The sequence below is a fragment of the Dendrobium catenatum genome, unplaced genomic scaffold (assembly GCF_001605985.2).
Source record: "Dendrobium catenatum unplaced genomic scaffold, ASM160598v2 fragScaff_scaffold_1398, whole genome shotgun sequence".
Classification (NCBI taxonomy): Eukaryota; Viridiplantae; Streptophyta; class Magnoliopsida; order Asparagales; family Orchidaceae; genus Dendrobium; species Dendrobium catenatum.
Window position 1 is genome coordinate 1,218,177 of NW_021319860.1, and position 20,074 is coordinate 1,238,250.

Below are 20,074 nucleotides of genomic sequence, written 5' to 3' on the forward strand. Positions count from 1 at the left end.
TATTCTTAAAGTTATATCTCCACTCCTCTCAAATGCAAAGGTGCATCGTTGTCTGCTCTTCGTGGTTATCTACACTAATCACAATGGGAAGCAGGAACAACGATGTATATATTTGCTATGAATCGATGTAGGGTGGAGTGAATGATGAAAAAAAAAAATCCAATTCTTCGTATCAAAGAAGGCCTTATATAAACCAGAAACAAATTGGCTGTTTTAATTACAAATGTTATGATAATTAATTTAAATATTTTCAAATCAGATTATAAAATAATAATAAGTATTCCTATTAAATAATAATTATTTCCGTTATAATAACAATAAATATTTCCATCACAATAGTAATAATTATTTTCGTAACTTTTTTTTTTTTGTTAAAAAACATAAAATACAACAGCATCTTTAGTAACTTGTACAATTAGGACTGCTTTGAAAAACAGAAAAAAAAAACAAAACAAAATTCACTTAGAATTTAATTGGATTAGAAATCAAATTACCTAATTTCAAATCAATTACAAGTTCCACTATAATTCAAAATTTAGATTTTACATCAACACATTTAAATATAGATATTGTTAATGTAAAATAGAACTTAAGATCAGTAACAATAAAAGTATATGTATAATTATTTTTAAATTAAGCAGATTTTACTAACTTGACTCAATATAATGAATAAAAATATGTTGACTAAGATTTGATAAGGATAAATTCTATAATTTTTGTAGTTCTTTTAAAATAAACATAATACATAATTGTTTAATTATTCATAAATTACACTAATTTCAAATAAATTAAAAAAATAGCTTTAACTCATACTTTAAAAATTTTAATCAGAATATATTAACTAAATTTCTCTATTTTTATTTCCTTTAGGAACAATTTATGTGGTCAACAAGAGAAAATGTTTATTTTATTTTTGTGGTGGTGGCAAGGTTTATCCTATATTGGTAAACTGATAAAACCAATTAGGCTTATTTTAAGGACATAAATAATTGCAATAGTGATAGGAATCCAATCTCCACAAAGCAATAATAAAGAGAAAAAATAGTAGAAATCAACGAGAAAGAATTATATATCAACACAAGTCAAGATATAAGTTGATCTACTATTCGAGAGATAGATTGACTCAACACAAAGGCGTCGCTAGGAGCAACTCAAAAAAAATTATAGTAAAACACAATTTACACAATAAAAATAAAACAATTTAATTAACCCTAAATAAATCTTCCTAATTCCCTCTCAAATCTGAATTCAAATCAACCATCTTTCGTTAAATAAATCTTCTTAATTCCCTCCCAAATCTGAATTCAAATCAACAAACTTTCTCTAAAAAAACCTTCATAATTGCCTCCCAATTTTGATAGAATTACACTCTCATTTAATTTGTGTTACAATACATGATTATATACTAAATATTTATATCAATATTCTACACACAATAAGAGTAACAAAACGCACTTAATTGTACATAAGTTTTGCGCACAGTAACTTTTCTATATTGACAAACACTATATTGAAAGTTGAAAGCTCACTACCAAACTTGGCAATGAGTTTGTACAGATGAAGACATAACGGTACATATATCAAGTAAAAATCATATGCCCCTATGAAGATTTTAGCCAACACCAGGTCATTTTCAACGCTGGATTAGCTGCAGGGGGAGCTTTTTCTCATATATTTATTAATTTATACATCATGAAGCTAATGGTATAAGAAATAAAGATGTACAAAAAAGACCTGTTGATAAAGGCTTCTGTGTAGAAGAAATCCTCGCATTATTCTACAAAAATGTGTCTCGGACCAAACGAGCCAGAACACGCGAAGTTAGCCTGCTAGACAACTCTGGCAACACTTTGGCGGAGATGCCGGGCAATACTGGGAGGAGTTCTTGTATGATATTTGCAATGTTTACATCCTGCGACAATCCGGTGTAACAGTCAAATTTTTTGATGGACTGTCAAATTAAATACTTGCAAACAGGGGCGGATACAGATTTTTTTATTCACGATGAACAAAATTTTAATTAATTAGACAGCAATAATAATAACAAAAATAAAATAAAATAAAATAATAACATCAAATAGTAATAATAATAATAATAACAATAAAAACCAACGTAATGCTATCAAATTTATAAGAGAATTTTTATCATTTATCTTTCAATTACATATTTATCTTCAAATTTGTATAGAACTTACATATTTATCTTCAAATTAGATTGATGGTCGAAGACTAGGGCCAGTAGGGCAAAGTGCAAACTACGAGCGACTTCTTGAACGTCAAATGCGATTGGGAAAAAGACGGCTGCGAGACGGCGACGTCTTGAATTTCAAATGCGTGAATCGTGAAAGTGGTTGTGAAGTGCGAACTTGTGGGATGGGCAATGACGCTTAGGATGATAATATTAGGGCAAAAAGGTTCTTTGAGGAGAGCAAAATATAAAAATTTCTCCCACTAATATATTATTTATTTTTTTGAGGGTGTGCATTTGCCCACCCTGACATCAAGGGAATTTGCCCACCCTGACATCAAGGGAGATCCACCCATGCTTGCAACAAAATTTGGAAAAATATTAGCAAAAAAGCAATGTAGTATGGTTATACAATTCTATTGCAAGTTATTACTTCTATTCATCAATTTTTAAAATTTATCAATCATGGACACAATTAATTATGATTTAAACAATAAGTCCTGAAAGGGCTCATAATGATCTTTACAATTAATTTGTTTGAAATCGCTCTAAATTATTGTGTTCACTGTGCAAATTTCTTGATGGTGTGAACCGGCAAACAAGGGGGAATAGAGAATTATGTGACTGATGATGGAAATGAGCAAAATGCAACCTGCAATCTTCTACTTTGAAAAATGAATGGCAGGGAACAATGTTCTATCATCATCAGAACTAGCATTTGTCCAACTGTTTGCAGACTACTCTGTTAATCCTTATTTTTTAATTCATTCTTAATACAAATGCAACATTTGATGATTTTTAAAATAGGTCACATGCGAAGAATTCAAGAAAAATAGAAATATAAATAATCTAGGTGCAGGAATATATAATAATTATTAAAATAAATAATAAGTTTAGATTAGATATTACAGCCTTTAATATAAAAATAGGGTTTTCTGTTCTGCTATAATGAATTTACTCCATTCAAGAGTAACTGAAAACAGCTTTGGTGTTATAGGTCCTTATTAAAAGAACAAGTTGAAACGTAATCTCCTATGCAACGGATAACAACGGGTGACATAAAGCCCAATTCAGCTGAACTGATATCACTATGTGAGATTACAATTGTTTGCATGTCTCTTAATTTGGAAATGGTTAGACTACAAGAGTATGAGGAGCTCGTAGAAAATTTTCCAAAGTTGATATGATGAGAAGAATGGCGTTCGAATAGTTGTGGCTGAGTGGTAATGGTCCAACAAAGTTGGTCAGGTGGTGACGCCCCAATAATGGTGATTGGGCGACGACAACTCGATTGTTGCGGATTGGTAATGGGGGTGGTTGGGCAGCAATAGTTCATCAATAGTGATCGGGTGACGGTGGTCTGACAATGATGATCGAGTGAAGGCAGTCTAACGTTTGTAGTTCAACGATGGAAATGGTCTATAACCATGGTCCAACGGCAACGATCTAACGATTGTGGTCAGGGATGGCAATGGTCCGAAAATTGTGACTGACTGATAGTGGTCCAACGGTGAGGATGATCTGATTGCGAAAGTCAATTAGTGGTTTGATGGTAGCAATAGGGAGGTGATTCAACAATGACAGTCTGCAGCGATGGTCGAGCGGTGGTCCTATGGAAGCGGTAGAGCGATGGTCCAATAGAGGTGGTTGGGCGATGGTCCGATAATAGAAGTCGGTTGGCAAAGTTTTGACAATGGTGGTGCTTAGTTGGAGCTCCAAGATTTTTCAAGCTTTTAACTTCACTTGAATCTATAATCAAGGGTCTTTCTTCGTACAAAAAGAGTGGGGATGGATATTTATAAATTTTTGAGAATGACATGCCCTATAAATATGAAGAAAATATGCAACACTCCATCGAATAAACCCGTATTGATTCCATCGACTTAGAGCGTTCATTCGCCATTTATGTGTTGTCAAAATTAAGCGACATTGAGCTCATTGAATTTTTCTATAGTCGAGATGCTCAATTTAACTCTAAACATGTCAAATTTGAAAATCATTTGGTCATTCAATTAGTATTATAAAATTTATAAATACGCTTTAAGCTCTTGATCTGGGCTTAATTGAATTCAGATTGGATCGTTTGTTGTGTTGTTGGATTTTTTTGTTCTAGCCAATCAGCTTGGCTATAAGCTTGTTGAAATCAGACTTTGGATGATCATGAATTTAATTCTACAAGTTTTTATTTCAAATGTCCACTAAGATTCATGCTTGATCAAGTTGATTTTTGATGACATATCAAGTCAATTTAACTTTAATGAAGTATTTGATCCTCCAACTTGAGTGAAAATATACAGTATGTAGCCAGATAAAAAAAAATGAGACCAGCAAGACCAAAATGAGAATGACTCTAAATGCCTCGTATAAAAGTTAGTAAACTGCTAAGTGCTAAGCAAACTATAATACTTAGTTACTTAAGTTAACATATCCAACGCACGCCCACAGGAATAAATTTACCATGTTTGACACCACTAAATTTGATCAACTCCAATTTCAGATGAACAGGAAAGAAAAAGTTAATAAAAAAAAGGCTTATTCTATCAGAGTTCTTAAAAGCGTGCATAATAATAATGAAGAAGATCATGAAAAAATGCATTCTCCCGATGCTTCCAGCATAAACTTTATGCCAATATTCACTTCAGCAAGTATTAACAAAGACAAATTGTGGGCCCTGAGAATTCGTGCCCTAGCCTCTCACACTTCTTTTTTGTCGACAGGTAGAGTTTCAACGAGTTTAGGTTCTAGCATAAATTTTGTGAAGAAAAATTAGATTTTAGATAAAACATTACCCAGGGATTTCACGATTTTATTAGGTAGCAGCAGCTTTGAGGTCTGATTTTAATATTTTACGATTTTTGGAAATTTGAAATTTATCAACGTACACTTAAAGCAGGTGATGGGGGGATGATGAACGGCCCAATCACGATCCCATGGTTTTCTCATTCCCGATTATCATGGTCCCTAATCTACTTAATCAGAGGAGATAATCGACCCAACCTATAGAAGGAATCTCGTTGGCAGCCATGAGGGATTATCTTAAGTTAACATAGGACTTTATATCTTATCGAGCACACCCTATAATTCATTATTTAATAGGCTTTTTACCATTAGATAACATATGGGTTTTTGATGGGGACATCAATACGAGATTTCGACGCGTCTATCAGAGGCGACACAGGAGATCGATGGCCACGATGGAGAGTCTCTACTTTTGATGCATTTTATGTATTAGTCATTATTATTTCTTTAGTTTTCCATTTTTGCCCTTATGGGTAGTTAGTCACTATTGTAGCCCAAGGGGCATTGTTGTCTTTTGTTTATTTGTCATTGTGAGGCCTAATATATGGCCATTCTCTTATGTATTGGTTAATGAATATTTGAATGAAAATTTTATCTTGTCTTCTACTTCTTGCATGAGAGCTAGAGAATGGAGAGAGAGAGCTCAAGGTGAGCAAGTGCAAGGCCCACTAGTCGTTGGACGAGTCCTCGACTCGTGGTTTTCTATTTTATCATCGTCTTCCCCACCCATTCCCTCACTCCCACCCGCCGGCCTCCATAACACCACCACCATCCAAGCTCACCATCCCGATCGCCTCCTAATTCTTCTTCCCAAGCCCACCGTCCACTAGCTCCCCACCTCAACCCCACCCATCCACCTCAACATCAACCCGCCCCTTCCCCATTCCTCTTGCCGCCGCCCATTCCACTTCAATTCTCCATCATGATGATGATTTCAATCATCACAATGCTTTCCAAACTTAGTTGGGCATGAGAGCGAAAATTTGGCTCTATTTGAAATTCAAATTTTGAATTTCAAAATCTTGCTAATTTTGAAATTCCTATTAAGGAAAGTTTTTATTCATGATCCCAATTTAAATTTAAAATAAATTAGATCTCATAATAACTTTCCTAATCCACAATCCCCTTTTGGAAACTCCCTAAATCCTTCCCCAATCCCCTACCTCTCTCCCTATGCTGTCGGCCACCATCGATGGGCTCCCATTATTTGCCCATTAACTCCCCTTTAACTCCTTTGAATTTTGAAATTAATTTCAATTTGGATTTCCCTCCAAATCCACTTAAAACCTGAAATTAATTTCAGGTTTTTGGATTAAAGATCTATTGCTCTTGGCCTAAGCCTAATTGCTCTCTCTTGGAAAACCGCCGCCCCTCTCTTCTCCCTCTTCCTTCCTCTCAAACCACAAATGCTCTCCCTCACCACCTCATATCTCCTTTCTCCTTAATGGTGTTCTTTCATTGCCGGCAAGGATGAATGGCGGATCCCGAAGTTGATAGTGGATTCGTACTCGACGTCTACGGAGACATCCACATCGCTCGATCACCCTTCTTCGACGTCGGGTTTGGCTTTGACAATATCGTCGAGGATTACTTGAATCGAATCCTCCCTACCCTCGTGGAGATCGTCGACTACCAATTCTCGGACTACGATTGGACCATCAACGGTCATCCACCCGTGCCATCTCCTCCACCGCCGACCTTTCCGTGGATCAAGACCATTGGCGTTGCGACCGTCCTCGTGGCATCGTTGGGTGTGCTGAAAGCCTTTCTCACTAAACCATACTTTGAGCGTGAGTGAGCATGGTAACTCGTAGTGAATTATCTAAATATTAACTGTGGGATTGTATTACTACGCATTTGTTTTTATTGTGATAATTTCATATTTATCTTCAATTGCTCCAAACTTTGAGTCTTGTAATTGCTTATCATAATAATTTTGCCAATTGAAAGCTCTTGAATTTCGCCTTATAAAACTTTAATCTTCAAGTAGCAAACTTTGTAATTCTTTTAAAATTTCCCGTGCAATTCTTGATTGTTTCGCATCAGTTTTGGTCATGACCATAATATAGTGGTGTCATTTTGCAACAAAACCACCTGGTTAGAGGGCACGTGCCACATCCCTGCTGGCGAGAAATCAATTGAGAATGGATTGTAGCAATATATTCGACAAGAGATTTGGTCTTTGTGACTTGAAGATATTCTTAAATTCATCATCCTCGCCAAACAATTGCGAAGTTTGGATGGATTTTTGTTTTAAGCTTTAGTGATGGATTTCATTTTAAAAATTTAAACTTTTTAGTAGGAATTGAATTTAGGTTTCTTTGAATGAATGATTTTAGAAATTTAAAGGCATTTTGAAAATTAAATAACTCCCTCCACTTAAAATTTTCTGCCAACACGCCTATCGTTGGGGTGTTTGAGCACTTATAATACATCCGCGAAGCATTCTCAAATCTCGTATTTAGGAGCTAGACGTAGAGATCGTAGCACATGCATAACTTTACATATTGTATTTAAACTTCCATTACACTTATATAATGTGTTTTGCATTCTCACTACATTTATGCAATGTATTTTGTACTCTTATTACATTTGCATAATGTATTTTACAATCTCAATACAGTTGCACAATGTATTTTGTATTTTCATTATATTTGTACAATGTATTTGCATTTGCTCATTTCTCTTGTATAGATAAACTTTGAACGTTGTTCTTGCATATTACATTAGCATTTGCAAATGCATTTTTCTTTTTTAATCACTATATTTGCAAAGCACATTTATTCTTGCATAACACATCTAGCTCACTGTTTTTACATAATGTATTTTACACACCATTATTGTATAAAGCATTTGCACTTGCAATACACCGCATAATGTATCTTATAATTGTAATATGTTGAGTGTTACGTTTAAATTTTAAAATTATGGTGTGTCTGATTTGCTTGTGTAATCAGTGTAATTAATATTTGAGAGTGCTCTAAACAATCTTGCTATCTTTGAGTGCAACATTTTAATGAACCATGAAAATTATTAATTATCAAGAGAACTAAATACTAGCTTTGGTCCTTAGCATTAATTTATAAATTTTCTCCAGATTGAGAGGTTTGTCCCTACAAACAACATACAAGACCCGACTTGCATGCATCATACGTTGAGCCAACTCCAAAATGAATCAAATTATTTTGCCTTGATTCAAATTAATTGAAATGGTACATGATTTGTAAAATTAGCTTAGTGGTACTTTTTCTTTTTTTTTTTTTAAATTAATTATGTGGGATAAAAGATACAATGGACGTGGGATCTTTGTATGTTCATTCTTCCCAGCTCGATCAAAGATCAAGGAACGCGGGATCATTGTATGTGCTCATTCTTCCCAGCGATCAAAGATCAAGGGACGCGGGTCTTTGATACCTGTTGTTTGAGCAAGCAAGAAGAAATTTATACTTTTTAGTGTAGGAAGAGTGTTGGACGTGTGAACGGGTTGAGGGCGAAAGCGACAACGACATGTACAATTGTGTTGAGTGATCAAATCGAGTGTGAGGCTTAGGACGGGTTGGGGATTGATCGAGTCGAGCAATTAAGTAACGGCACACTAAGTCAAACGCACGTATAGGAGGTTACGCGTGAGGTCGAACGACTGAGGTGTCGAGAGTGGTGAGTGCGAACGACAACAGCGTCTAGTCGAGCAGTGTAAATAGAGTCAGTATGGTCCTCAGTTTGGGCTTTTGTGTAGTCGGGTCACACGAACAGAGAAGGGATAGGGGAGGCTTCGGCGAGTGCAGTTCTTGTGCGCGGCATAGAGCGAACGAGAGGGAGTGTGAGGGAGAGAGGGCTCGGGCGTGGGCATTGGTCAAACAAGGATCGAGCGAGCGAGGAACAAGCAGGGTCGGCTTTTACAGACGGATCATGCAAAAGAACAAAGAGAGGGAGGGTAACATTGACTCTTGCATGCAGCAAATTGAAAACAAGAGAGGGACTAAGAGAGGCCATTGGAGTCTTCCCGTGTGTGGCATAGAGAGATCGAGAGGAAGGCGAGTTCAAGCATCTACTTGTGTGCGGCACAGAGAGATTGATAGGGAGGGAGTTCGAGCATCTAGCCTGGTTCCTCCTAGCGGTACTTAGAAAACAAGAGCTCGGGGTTGAGCGGTTTCGGTTGGGAATCTTTAGCGTGCGTGAGTATAGGAGTGGAAGAGATATCATGAGTTAGTGGTGCTCAACATAAATTTCTCACATAAGGTAAATATTAGAAAATTAGGGCATACAACTCTTGACTCATGGGATCCCATATATAAAATGATTAAAAATTTGTGCAATTATGGCTCCACAATAAGAGGAATTATACATAATTAAGTTGTAAAAACCTAGCTACATAGCGAAATTTATTAGGAAAAACATGTATGTAGCTCCTTGAGATTATAGGTAAATCGCAAAGTAGATTAAAAACCCCAGAACAATCTATTTCACATCAATATGACTCGGCAAATCCTCAAGAAAAAAAAAGAAGAAAGTTCAGAATAATCCTCAATTCATATGAAGCAAATTTAGTTAAATTGTCCAAGAGTATTACATTTTGTGAATTTAGTTCGTCTACTTTACAAAATTGAGCATAAGTGGTTGGGATCAATTTTGTATAATTGAGAGACTAAATTGAAAAATATGTGAAACCCTAAAACTAAATTGATGAAATATAGATAATCGGGGATGATTTTGAACTTTCTCTTGAAAAAAAAGCAGGAATACCTGGTTAGCTGTCATAGTCGAGGTTCCAGCAGTTAGAAACTTGAACACTTTCTCCACGTTGTTCAATATAACTTCATCCTCCTCTGTAATTGTAGGTAGCAGAGACGTGGGCTTGAGAGGAACCATACTAAAAATTGGAGCTATACTTCCAAATCCGAAGGCCGCACTCATTCGTACTAGCTGCTCTCTTGAAACTGCATCAATTGCTTTAACAATCTGTATAGACCACCAGAGAAAAGCATAAATAATTAATTGAGAGAAAGAAGTTTTCAAAAAAACGCCTTGACATAGGTTTATTAGATCAGGTAAACAGAAACAAACGTGAAGTTTACTAGCTCTTAAAATGTCAGAAAAGCTGATAGCAAGCATAAAGAATACCAGCTGAGTTCAAAGCCATAAATGTATATGAGAAGCTAGCAGAAGATAGCACATATCGTGCTAGCAGATTCCTTATATGATAATTCCAGTTGCCTTCCAAATTTTACTAAGATCAGAGTAAAATCTTTGTTTCCCTAGATCCACCTTATAAGAACATATGATAAGCATAAGAGAAATCATGTCAAAATCGTGTTGCCGAGAGAACAGAAAGTTCTGGAACTTAATTTCATATTAGTTATGTAAGTCATTTTGTTATGTTGATTTCATTGTCATTTTAAAGTTTATTTAAGTCAATGATTAAATTTAGTAGCAGATTGTTGTTTCTTTTGCATATAAATAAGGTATCTAGAGTTATGTAAGAATTTTTTGATGCCATATTGGTATGGACTAGGCTGATCAAGTCAATTCCATGAGATGGGCTAAGCTATTGGTGATTTGGGCTTGCTCACCTGGGCCAACCTGACCTTAGACCAGCTAAGCCAATAGTTGATTGAATTAAGTCATTTGTGATGAGTCATCAACAAGAAGCCATGCAAGAAGCGGCTAAAAAACCGACAAAGAGTAAGCATCAAAGGAAAGTTGCCCACTAATACCTAATCAACGATGCATAAACATCAGTACCCATTCAATGATATGATCTTAGGAGGGGCCCATGACCTCCTTTATCACCTATAGGAGAAGAGGGGAGAACTCTTTGGGAAGGGGGCTATAGAAGAAGAGGGGAGAACTCTGTGGGAAAAGGGGGGGGGGGGGAATTTATTATGGGGGTGGATTTGGACTGTTTAAGAGGGGAGATTATGGAGGGTTAGATTTTATGTTATGTTTTGAATTTATGTAGCAGTTTTTGTGAGAGGTGTTTGGATTCATAGTAGATACTAGGAATTGTGGGAGAGATGATTAACCACTCAAACAGTGAATCAACTTGTATATTCTCTTACTTTACTTGGAAACTAGTAAAAACAGCTCTCTTGGTATTATTTATGGATTCATTTGGAGATAAGTTGCTGTTTTTTATATTGTTCTATGCTATTTTGATCATCAAGGCCTCTCAAATTGGTATCAGAGCAAGATTCGAGATCAATGGCACCGAAAAAAGTGAATGCTTTGGAAGATAAACTAGAAGGAGAAGTTAGTCAATTCAAATATGGAGTTGAGGAATGATTTCATTCATGGAAGGAATGTTTTCCAACATAGAGGACATGATGAAGAAAATATTGGAGCTTCAGATCAAAATATTGGGATAAGTTGCTTTTTTTCACCGAATGCCACTTTCTTTGACCTTTTAATGACGCAAGATGAGGCATGCGAAGAGGACCGGAGTTCATGCGGAGCACGTTGTCAATGTGACGGGTTCATGGCCAAACATGTACATGGGTAGGAGTGTCAATATTTGACACGACCTGCAAACCCGACTCGAACCCGACACAAAAATTTAGAGTTCGGTCAACCTAAACCCGAAATCGGTTGGGTTCACATCCCGATTTTCGACATGTTTTGAATTTTGGGTCGAGTTCGGGTTGACCCAGAAACCAAAAATTGACTTGGTTTTGACTCGGAATCCTTCACAGCGAGCGAACTCCCGTCATTGCTTCCGATCAAAATGTTGTAACTTTCAATCCGAGCGGAAGGGAACATCGTCCAAGGAGCGAAGTCGAACAACAACGAAGGAGCCGAGGTAGTGACTCATAGCAAGCAAACTCCCGTCGTTGCTTTAGATCAAAATGTTGTAACTTTTAATCCGACCAGAAGGGAAGGTCGTCCAAGGAGCAAAGTCGAACAACAACGAAGGAGCCGAGGCAATGACTTACAGTGAGCGAACTCCCGTCATTGCTTTCGATCAAAATGTTGCAACTTCCGATCCGACCGAAAAGGAACATCATCCAAGGAGCGAAGTCGAACAACAACGGAGCCAAGGTTGCTGGTACCTTCACAGCGAGCGAACTCCCTTAGTTGCTTCCAATCAAAATGTTATAACTTCATATCCAAGGTACCTCCTTCGACGACGAACTCACGCATTGGCACTATGCGGGTCGGGTTCGGGTGACCCAAACCCGAAGCGAGTCGGTTTTGGGTATGAAAAACCGACCTGTTTGCAAAAATGGGTAGAATAGTGTTGAGTTAGTTTCGGGTTGGACCCGAACCCAACCATGACCCGATTTTGACAGACCTATACGTGGGATTATAGGTCAACATTTTAGCAATATAAACTAATATTTTTGGTAGTCTATTCCATAGGATTGTGTAAAACCTTTTGCTAAACTCCCATAAAATTTAAATTTAAAATGTTAAAATCCACTTACATCATGTAGTCATTTTCCTTTAGGCAACTCAACTATCTCACAAATGGGTGTATCGACATGAGCATTGGTAAATATTACCTTCTTTGTTAAAGAAATGAGACAAAATTTGGTTAAAATAACCGTAGGCATTATCCACCCTGAATTTTTAATGTTGAAACCAAATTGATTTTTTTATCATTGTTACAAAAAGTTGGGAGTATATAATTTAAATTGAAATTAATTTGATAAAATAAACTGATATTAATAGAGAACAATCATCAACAGATGTTGTAAATCCCTTGGTTCCACAGATATTAGAGATATTCGAGGGCCCCTAACATTAAAGTGGCTTAACATGAAAGGAGTAAATGATTCAAATTCACTCATAGAAAAAGGATAACAAAAGATGTTTAACAAACTCAAAAACTTCACAATAAAATTTTTCAATATCAACATTTTGAATACAGAGGGAACATATATTTAAGAATTTTAAACAGAGATCATCTATAAGGATGATCCCAAATAATGTCTTAATTAGAAAAATACATATATAAAGGAAAAAGATGAATGATTATTTCAAACATTATTATCTTCAAGTATGTATAACCCATCATTTTATCTAGCTTTTCAACTTATCTTCTCCAAAATTAGATCCTAAAAAGTATAGTGATCGGTGAAGAATGCCACATTACACATTTGATCTGGGGTTGTATGAATGGATAAAAGATTTATAACAGGATGGGAGATATGCAGAACTTTTTTTGAGGGTATGAAAAGGTACAATGAGAATATTTTCTTGTCATGCAACTGCAGTTAAGGAGCCATCAGCTATTTTGATTTCTTTTCTATTATTAGGATAGTGTTGGTAGGTTTGGAGAATATTGGCCAAATATGTCACATGATTAGTTTTTTTTTTTTTTGAATAAGTCACATGATTAGTTGTACCTAAGTCAATTACCAAAAAATTGGAGGAACTATTTGAGGTATTAAAAACTCAAATATCTAATTCTAACCTACCAAATATCTAATTAAAAAGTCAAATATCTTTCTACATAATATTGTAGAATCATAACAACATCATTATAATTCATCTTGAGATCTAAGTAGTAATCTAATTCTAACCATAAAGGCTTTATTGCATTGAAGTATTCAATGTCGACAGGATAATCATGCTAGGTGGTTGAAGGGTTTGTCTTCGTCTTAGAGATGAGAGCAACATCAAAGATCATTATGTTTGGCTTAGGGGCTCCCATACTTCATTTACTATTTTCATGCACGGCCAATTGATTTCAGGCAACATAGAGTTCCATAGACCTGATATGATCATGGAATCTCCTTCATCTCCTTTATCCCAAAGTGTGAACAATGGATCTTCATAATTCTGGAGAGGATTAATAAGTTAATCAAATTTCCCTTGTCATTTTATGAAGTTCTTCAAAATTTGAGACCACTTTAAATAATTTCTTCCATTCACCCAATATTTGTTAAGTAAATCTTAGAATTCTTCTTTGATTGGATTGGTCAAGATCTCAACATTCGTAATGGTTGGTTCTCTTGTAGAGGAGCTAAAAAAAGATGGAGCAAAAAGAAAGGAATTAAGCTGAAAAAATAAGTCAAAAATTAGGTCCCTAACCTAGATGTGATATCCTGGATAAAATAAGAGAGTGACCATTATCATAATTCAATGGGAATCTATACATAGTTGCATATACATCTTTAGAAAGTGTAATAATTATGATTAAAAAATGTTTCCCAAAGCTCCCTGATTTTGTGTGATGTAGATTTCTATATTAGCCTACTATCATGGATCTGTGGGCCACCACCTTCCTACTTTGGTATCCAACAATTACAACAGAATCGCCAAGCATAGCATCATACCTTCCTCTAGTATATATTTACTGAAAGCTTCCTCTTGAAATTATCAGCAAATTTTCTCCAATAGTTTACCTCATTTGATATTTGATAACCAAGCGGAAAAACAATCAAGTGGGATATACAAATGAGTAGCCATTTAATTATTGCCTTTTTTTAATATTAAACAAGAAAATAAGGAACTTTGCTCAGTATAAGATCAGCAAATGGATAAGAGTTCATAATACTAATAGCACTTAGTAATGGTTTACCTCATCCAGAATAAATTCTCGGAAAAAGTTTCCTTTATCAGATAAGAGAAAGGCAAGGGCTGCCCTTGTTTTAATCGGCTTTTGTTGCTGTGATATTATCATTGGGAAGCCTGGAACTAAAGAATTTGTTTGACTTGGCAGAATACCGAGGCCAGCCATATTCCCATTTAGATCCTCACCACCACCACTTTTAGCGGCAGTAATGAAATTCTCAAATGCTTGCATGACATCAATAAACCTTTCAGCATCAAAAACCCCAGATTTTCCATATATAGTATATCTTAGTGCATTCCTCAACCGCGGGGATTCATCAGTTAGAAGTCTCTGGTTTAAAAAATGGAGAAAGACCACAAAATTACAATTCCATGATCAAAATATTTTGCTATCAAAGAGTGAAACAAGAAAGATAAGGTTTAAGGATAAAAGAGAGAAAAGAACCTGCGCAATATAAGGATATGCTTCATCTACAATAGCGAAGTCAGGATTCCCCACTAATGCTATGCCTTCCAGTACTCCTATTGCTCTAATAATCAATGCAAAATAAGGTGGTATTCTGAACGGATAGTCAAAGGTTATCTGAGCCAAATCTGATGCCAATTCTTGAAAATTAATGTTCTTTGCGCCACCTCCTTCAAGTGCTTGATCAAAAACTTTGGCTAACACTGGCAATATCGGTTCAAGATTAACACCATCGGGAATGAAACCAAGCTTGACAAAATCCTTCACGATGGCATTGTAATCACGATGAATCAGGTGTGCAATTGCTTCAATCATTCCATATTTTTGATCATCAGTCAACCTTGTAACAAGACCTTCAGCAGAAGCACGAATGACTTTAGTTTCTTGCTCACTTCAAAAGAATAGCTAGCAAATGCAAATACTACAAGGTTTTGCAGATGAAAACACTTCATGATCAATTTGTAACAACAAGACTATAGAGATAACTTATGCCATTGCTGCAGAACATGCAACTCGTTAAAATAAATAATAAGAAAAGACAGCAGCACATGGAAATCTGTAAAGATTGAAAATGCAACTCATATTATTCAATGCAGACATGAAATGTATGTAGCACTGTATTTGGAGTTGGTTATAAATGGTTGTATCAACAATCGATGAAGCATATATAGATTAAGTATTTTGTCAGGTGTGATCAACTAAATCATCGTGAAAAATGACAGCTGAATCAGTCACAAGACTTCCACTTCTCCAAATTGGCTCTTACAAGTTGGCCCAAACTTTGAGATATTTACTAAGCCCTCACAAGAATGTACAAATGTTACCAAAATATACATATCAATTCCCTTAAAATCCATGTTGGATGTGAAATAGTATTATTCTCTGTATATTTGTAAATGTAAAATCTCTCACATCTTCAAAATTATGCCAATTTAATCTCTGTAGGAATGCTAGGATTTACTAGCTCTATGATCATATGTGAAATTATTTCCAAATTATCATTACTAAGCTTAAACTTTTTTTCTGAAGGCAGCATAAAAAAACTTGCTGGGCATCATTACATTCAAGCCCACAATGGAGAAATCCAACTAGAACAATCCGGAGTAGTGATATTTCTTAACAAAAAGCCTTTCCTCAAGGTGGATGTGCAATTAGCTCCAACCAGATAAGAATAAGTAAAACAGTTAATGCACTACAAAATAAAATATGCAGGAAACATCGATGACTTGGATTATGCAAAATCTCAGGCTGAGAGACTAATTTGATAAACAGTACTTGAAAAAAAGCGTGTGTTCTGCAGTAGAAATCATCCTGCATTTTTCAGAACTTTTTTACCGACATCTATGGCTTTCCACGACCTCTTTGCAGCACAGAGTGAAAGCAGAATGATTTAAGTAACTATTATTTATCAAGTTTTTTTTTCTCATAATGCAATCAACTAGTGATCAAATTGCTAACCATTACACAAATTTAGCTGCATATTCAACAAGTAATTGCCAAAAATAGCTTTTTTTATCATGTACACCCCAGTAATGGCTTCAACGAACATCAAAGATACAATAAGTGTAATACATCATAACTTGAAAGGAGTTTCAAGGACAGCTCATTCACCATGGATATACCAAACAATGATGTTTCTCAATGAATTACTACCATCTTAAATTGCTAGTAAAGCATTCTAAGAAAGAAAATTTTACCAAAATCTAGAATGGCTAATTTTCCATCAGGCGTCCGAATCATGTTACCAGGATGCGGATCAGCATGGAAGAAGCCAGTATCAAGCAGCTGCAAATCAAGTTATTGAACAATCAAATACAATTCAACTTTTTATGAAATATTGGTCCATGCTGAAGAAATTGTAGCCTTATAAGTCCAGGATAAAATAATTTGCTTTAGTACCGTTGTTTTATCTTCAATATCTTATTTCTAGCATCTTGTTTTGTCCACAATTCTAGTTTTCTTTCAACACAAGTTTTGCCTGTACTAGTAGCTTTACCTACTTGTTTATTCTTTCCAGTGCTAATTTTGCTCTTTCTAGTACTGGTTTTGTTTATTTTGAACTGACTTTCGTCTATTTGTTTGCATATATTTGTTACTAGCAGTTGCAAGAGCTTGAGCTTGCAGCTGCAGTGTTTACCAGGAGCTAGAGCTTGCTAGGAGTTGGAGGATTATTTAGGATTTCTTTCAGTTTTAGTATTTTTTTAGATTTAGGAGTTTGAGTTTTAGTTGGTGGGTATTGCACTTAGGTTGTTTAGTGTGAACATTGTTTTTTTGTTATTTTTTTAATGCATTTTATTAAAACTTAAATTAATTTGCATTAATTAATTAATTTAAGTTAATTAATTAAATTTTAGTCTTAATTTAATTAATTACAATATTTAAATTTCATTTTTAAATTAACTACTCAGCTCGTTAGTATTTTAAAAATATTTAATTATTAAATTTTAAAGTTAGTTGCTCAATCAATTTAAATAATTTCAAAGATTTTAAAATTTAATTAAATGGTTTATTAATTAAATATTCATTAAAAGAAATTAGTTTTACTTTTAGATTAATTGGTTTAATTAAATTAAAGTTTTAATTAGGTTTTAAATTAATCAATTATTCTATTATATTTTAGTTTAAAATTGAATTTTAATTTTATTTTAAATTAGTTAATTAGTTGTTTAATTAGGTTAATTAATTTTAAATTTTAAAGTGATTATTAAATTCAAATTTTAAATTAATTTTAAATTTATTAATAGTTAAATTTTAATTTAATTGAATTTCTCGGATTGTAAGTTCGGCAATCTCCCGTCGTAATTTCGACAACCTCCGACGTCCCCTCCCCATGAGGGGAGGTCGGGAGGGCACTTGCCCTTTCAAGTCAGCTCGATCAGATCAAATTGATGGCCAAGGACTCCCCCCTTGGAGTTTAGGCATCCATTTGGCACCCCCTCCCCACGAGGGGAGGTTGAGAATGGCACTTGCCTTTTTAGGTTCGCTCAATCGAATCTAAATCGACAATCAAGGGCTTCAGGGGAAGGATCGACCCCGATATACGACTTCAACTCCTCCGATTGATGATTGCAGCGTATGTTTTTCTTTTATTAATAATAATAACAATTATTAGTATTATTATTATTATTATTATTATTAATTATTACTTATAATAACTATTATTATTAATATTTTATTAATGATAATAATGAAATACAATGAATCCCTTTAATTATAGCAATTATAATAAACAATATTTTATTAACAATAATAATAAAACATAATAAAGACCTCCTTCCTTACTATTTCAAAACAAGAAACACTATCATAGAGTGAGGCAGCTCGGTCATTGACGTGTACAAGATCGGGCAAGGAAGGCGGGACCGATCCACGAATGGAGGCGGGGTCCTTGTGTGGGAGCAGACAAGGTAGCCTGGGTCATACGCTGGATAGAAGACGGCGGATGTGTGGCTCACATGGGAGGTTGGATTGCACGCTAACGGCAGACATCGGGCTCTACTCGTGGATTTGCTCGCGCTAAGCGTTGCTTGCATGGAACGGAGCGGACAGGTGTGCAAGCTCAAATCGGAGGTCGTGAGCGGGAGCATTTGGGGTTCGTGCATCCTGGATTGGAAGAGGGGAATCGAGATGTTGCTTTCAATGCGGTCTCTGTGAACGGAAAAGAGGGAATTCGATATCTCATCTTCCTGTGTGCGCCAAAGTCTGAATGCCTGGATCTCTCGATCATATCGTGTGAGGGAGTTTTTGAGCCGTGAGGAGCGAACGTGGGGAGTTATGTGGAGATTGTGGGATTGAGGGAACCGACGAGGTGGAGTCGTGGGTAGTGGGAGCCAGTCCAATCATAGGTTTACAGGTCAACAGAGCTACAAGGTGTTTTCCTTCTATTTTTAACTAACTTCACAAGATAAACCTTAAAGATATATGAAATCAAAATACCTGCAAGCTAGAGACCAAATTAAATAAGGGCATGACAGTCCCTTTCAAATATAATTTGCTTGCTAAAATTCTAGTCGAAAACTTCCATGCAGCAAATAGCAAATAAGAACATGCACAACCTTATAATACTAATATTAGTTTATATTGGACAACATAAATTTGCACAACTATTCCACTAATGAGATAAGCAACAGAATGCAGCTATTTTCTGTTGACAAAACTGCAAAATTCCTTCAAGCAAACTAATAAAATACAAAGTAGATAGGGAAACCTGTTTTAGGTAACATATTACTCCAACATTGACTAATGCCCCAACATCACTTTCTGTGCTTTGCGATAACTTTTCTCCATCTACCCACTGAGTGGTGAGTACCTTTCTTGATGTATATTTGTGATACGTCCTGGGTACCACAACCTGAGAAAGGCAAGCAAGTTAAGACAATATGGTTATCTAAAGAAATAAGAAAAATACATCAAAACATCAATTCGGTTACGAATTTCCATAAATGTAACTCCAAATAATTGGTTTTACTTGCTTAGAAATGGGGAATCAGAAATCATAAAGTTTTTTTTTGGTGGGTGACGAAAATCTGAAATCATGAAGTTAAAACAAAATAATTGGGATACACAAATGATGCTGCTGATGACTATTATGATGATGACGACAATGCAAAATTAGGATTTCAACATAAAAAGAAAAAAACTGTATATATGAAAATTTTTAAGTTAAAGACGAAAAAGAAATTACTCAAAACACATTCATCATAGCCACAAAGTTTAATCTCTTTATATTAACGGTGTGTTCATTGAACTCCAGAAGAAACAATGATTCAAAAGCATGGCCAAACTTGCGGTCTAAACACATGTTCCAAACTGTTTCTACTTCCATGATAAATCAATTGTCTTGCATGAAATGCTTTTAAGTTTAATAAACTGTTAAAAATGATTTCTGGTTAAATTAGCTAGATTGAGAATGGCTAACTGACAATGGATTTCATAACCATAAAAAAATTCAACCACCTGAGGGAGGTCTTTCTTCATCATTTCAGCAAAACGAGTGCCATTTTCTCCCTCATTCACATAATCAAGTTCCTCAAAAAACCGAAAAGCCCATTCATCTACCAATCCAACAATATCAATGGAAACCTGGGAATCATGTATAAAAATTT

At 35.3% G+C, this 20,074-nt stretch overlaps 1 protein-coding gene across 1 annotated transcript in view; it reads right to left on the bottom strand.

The window, feature by feature from the left end:
- Positions 1-1,459: 1,459 nt before the first annotated feature.
- The window catches only part of LOC110097369 (uncharacterized protein sll0005), a 30,933-nt gene continuing 12,318 nt past the window's right edge, over positions 1,460-20,074 (bottom strand). Inside the window, exons 7-13 of the mRNA XM_020823710.2 lie at positions 19,926-20,051; positions 19,177-19,320; positions 16,667-16,754; positions 14,949-15,322; positions 14,511-14,834; positions 9,731-9,946; positions 1,460-1,912 (exon numbers count right to left, since the gene is read on the bottom strand). Of these exons, the coding sequence (XP_020679369.1) occupies positions 1,778-1,912; positions 9,731-9,946; positions 14,511-14,834; positions 14,949-15,322; positions 16,667-16,754; positions 19,177-19,320; positions 19,926-20,051 (1,407 nt within the window). The 3' untranslated portion in view covers positions 1,460-1,777. The remainder of the gene's footprint in view (positions 1,913-9,730; positions 9,947-14,510; positions 14,835-14,948; positions 15,323-16,666; positions 16,755-19,176; positions 19,321-19,925; positions 20,052-20,074) is intronic.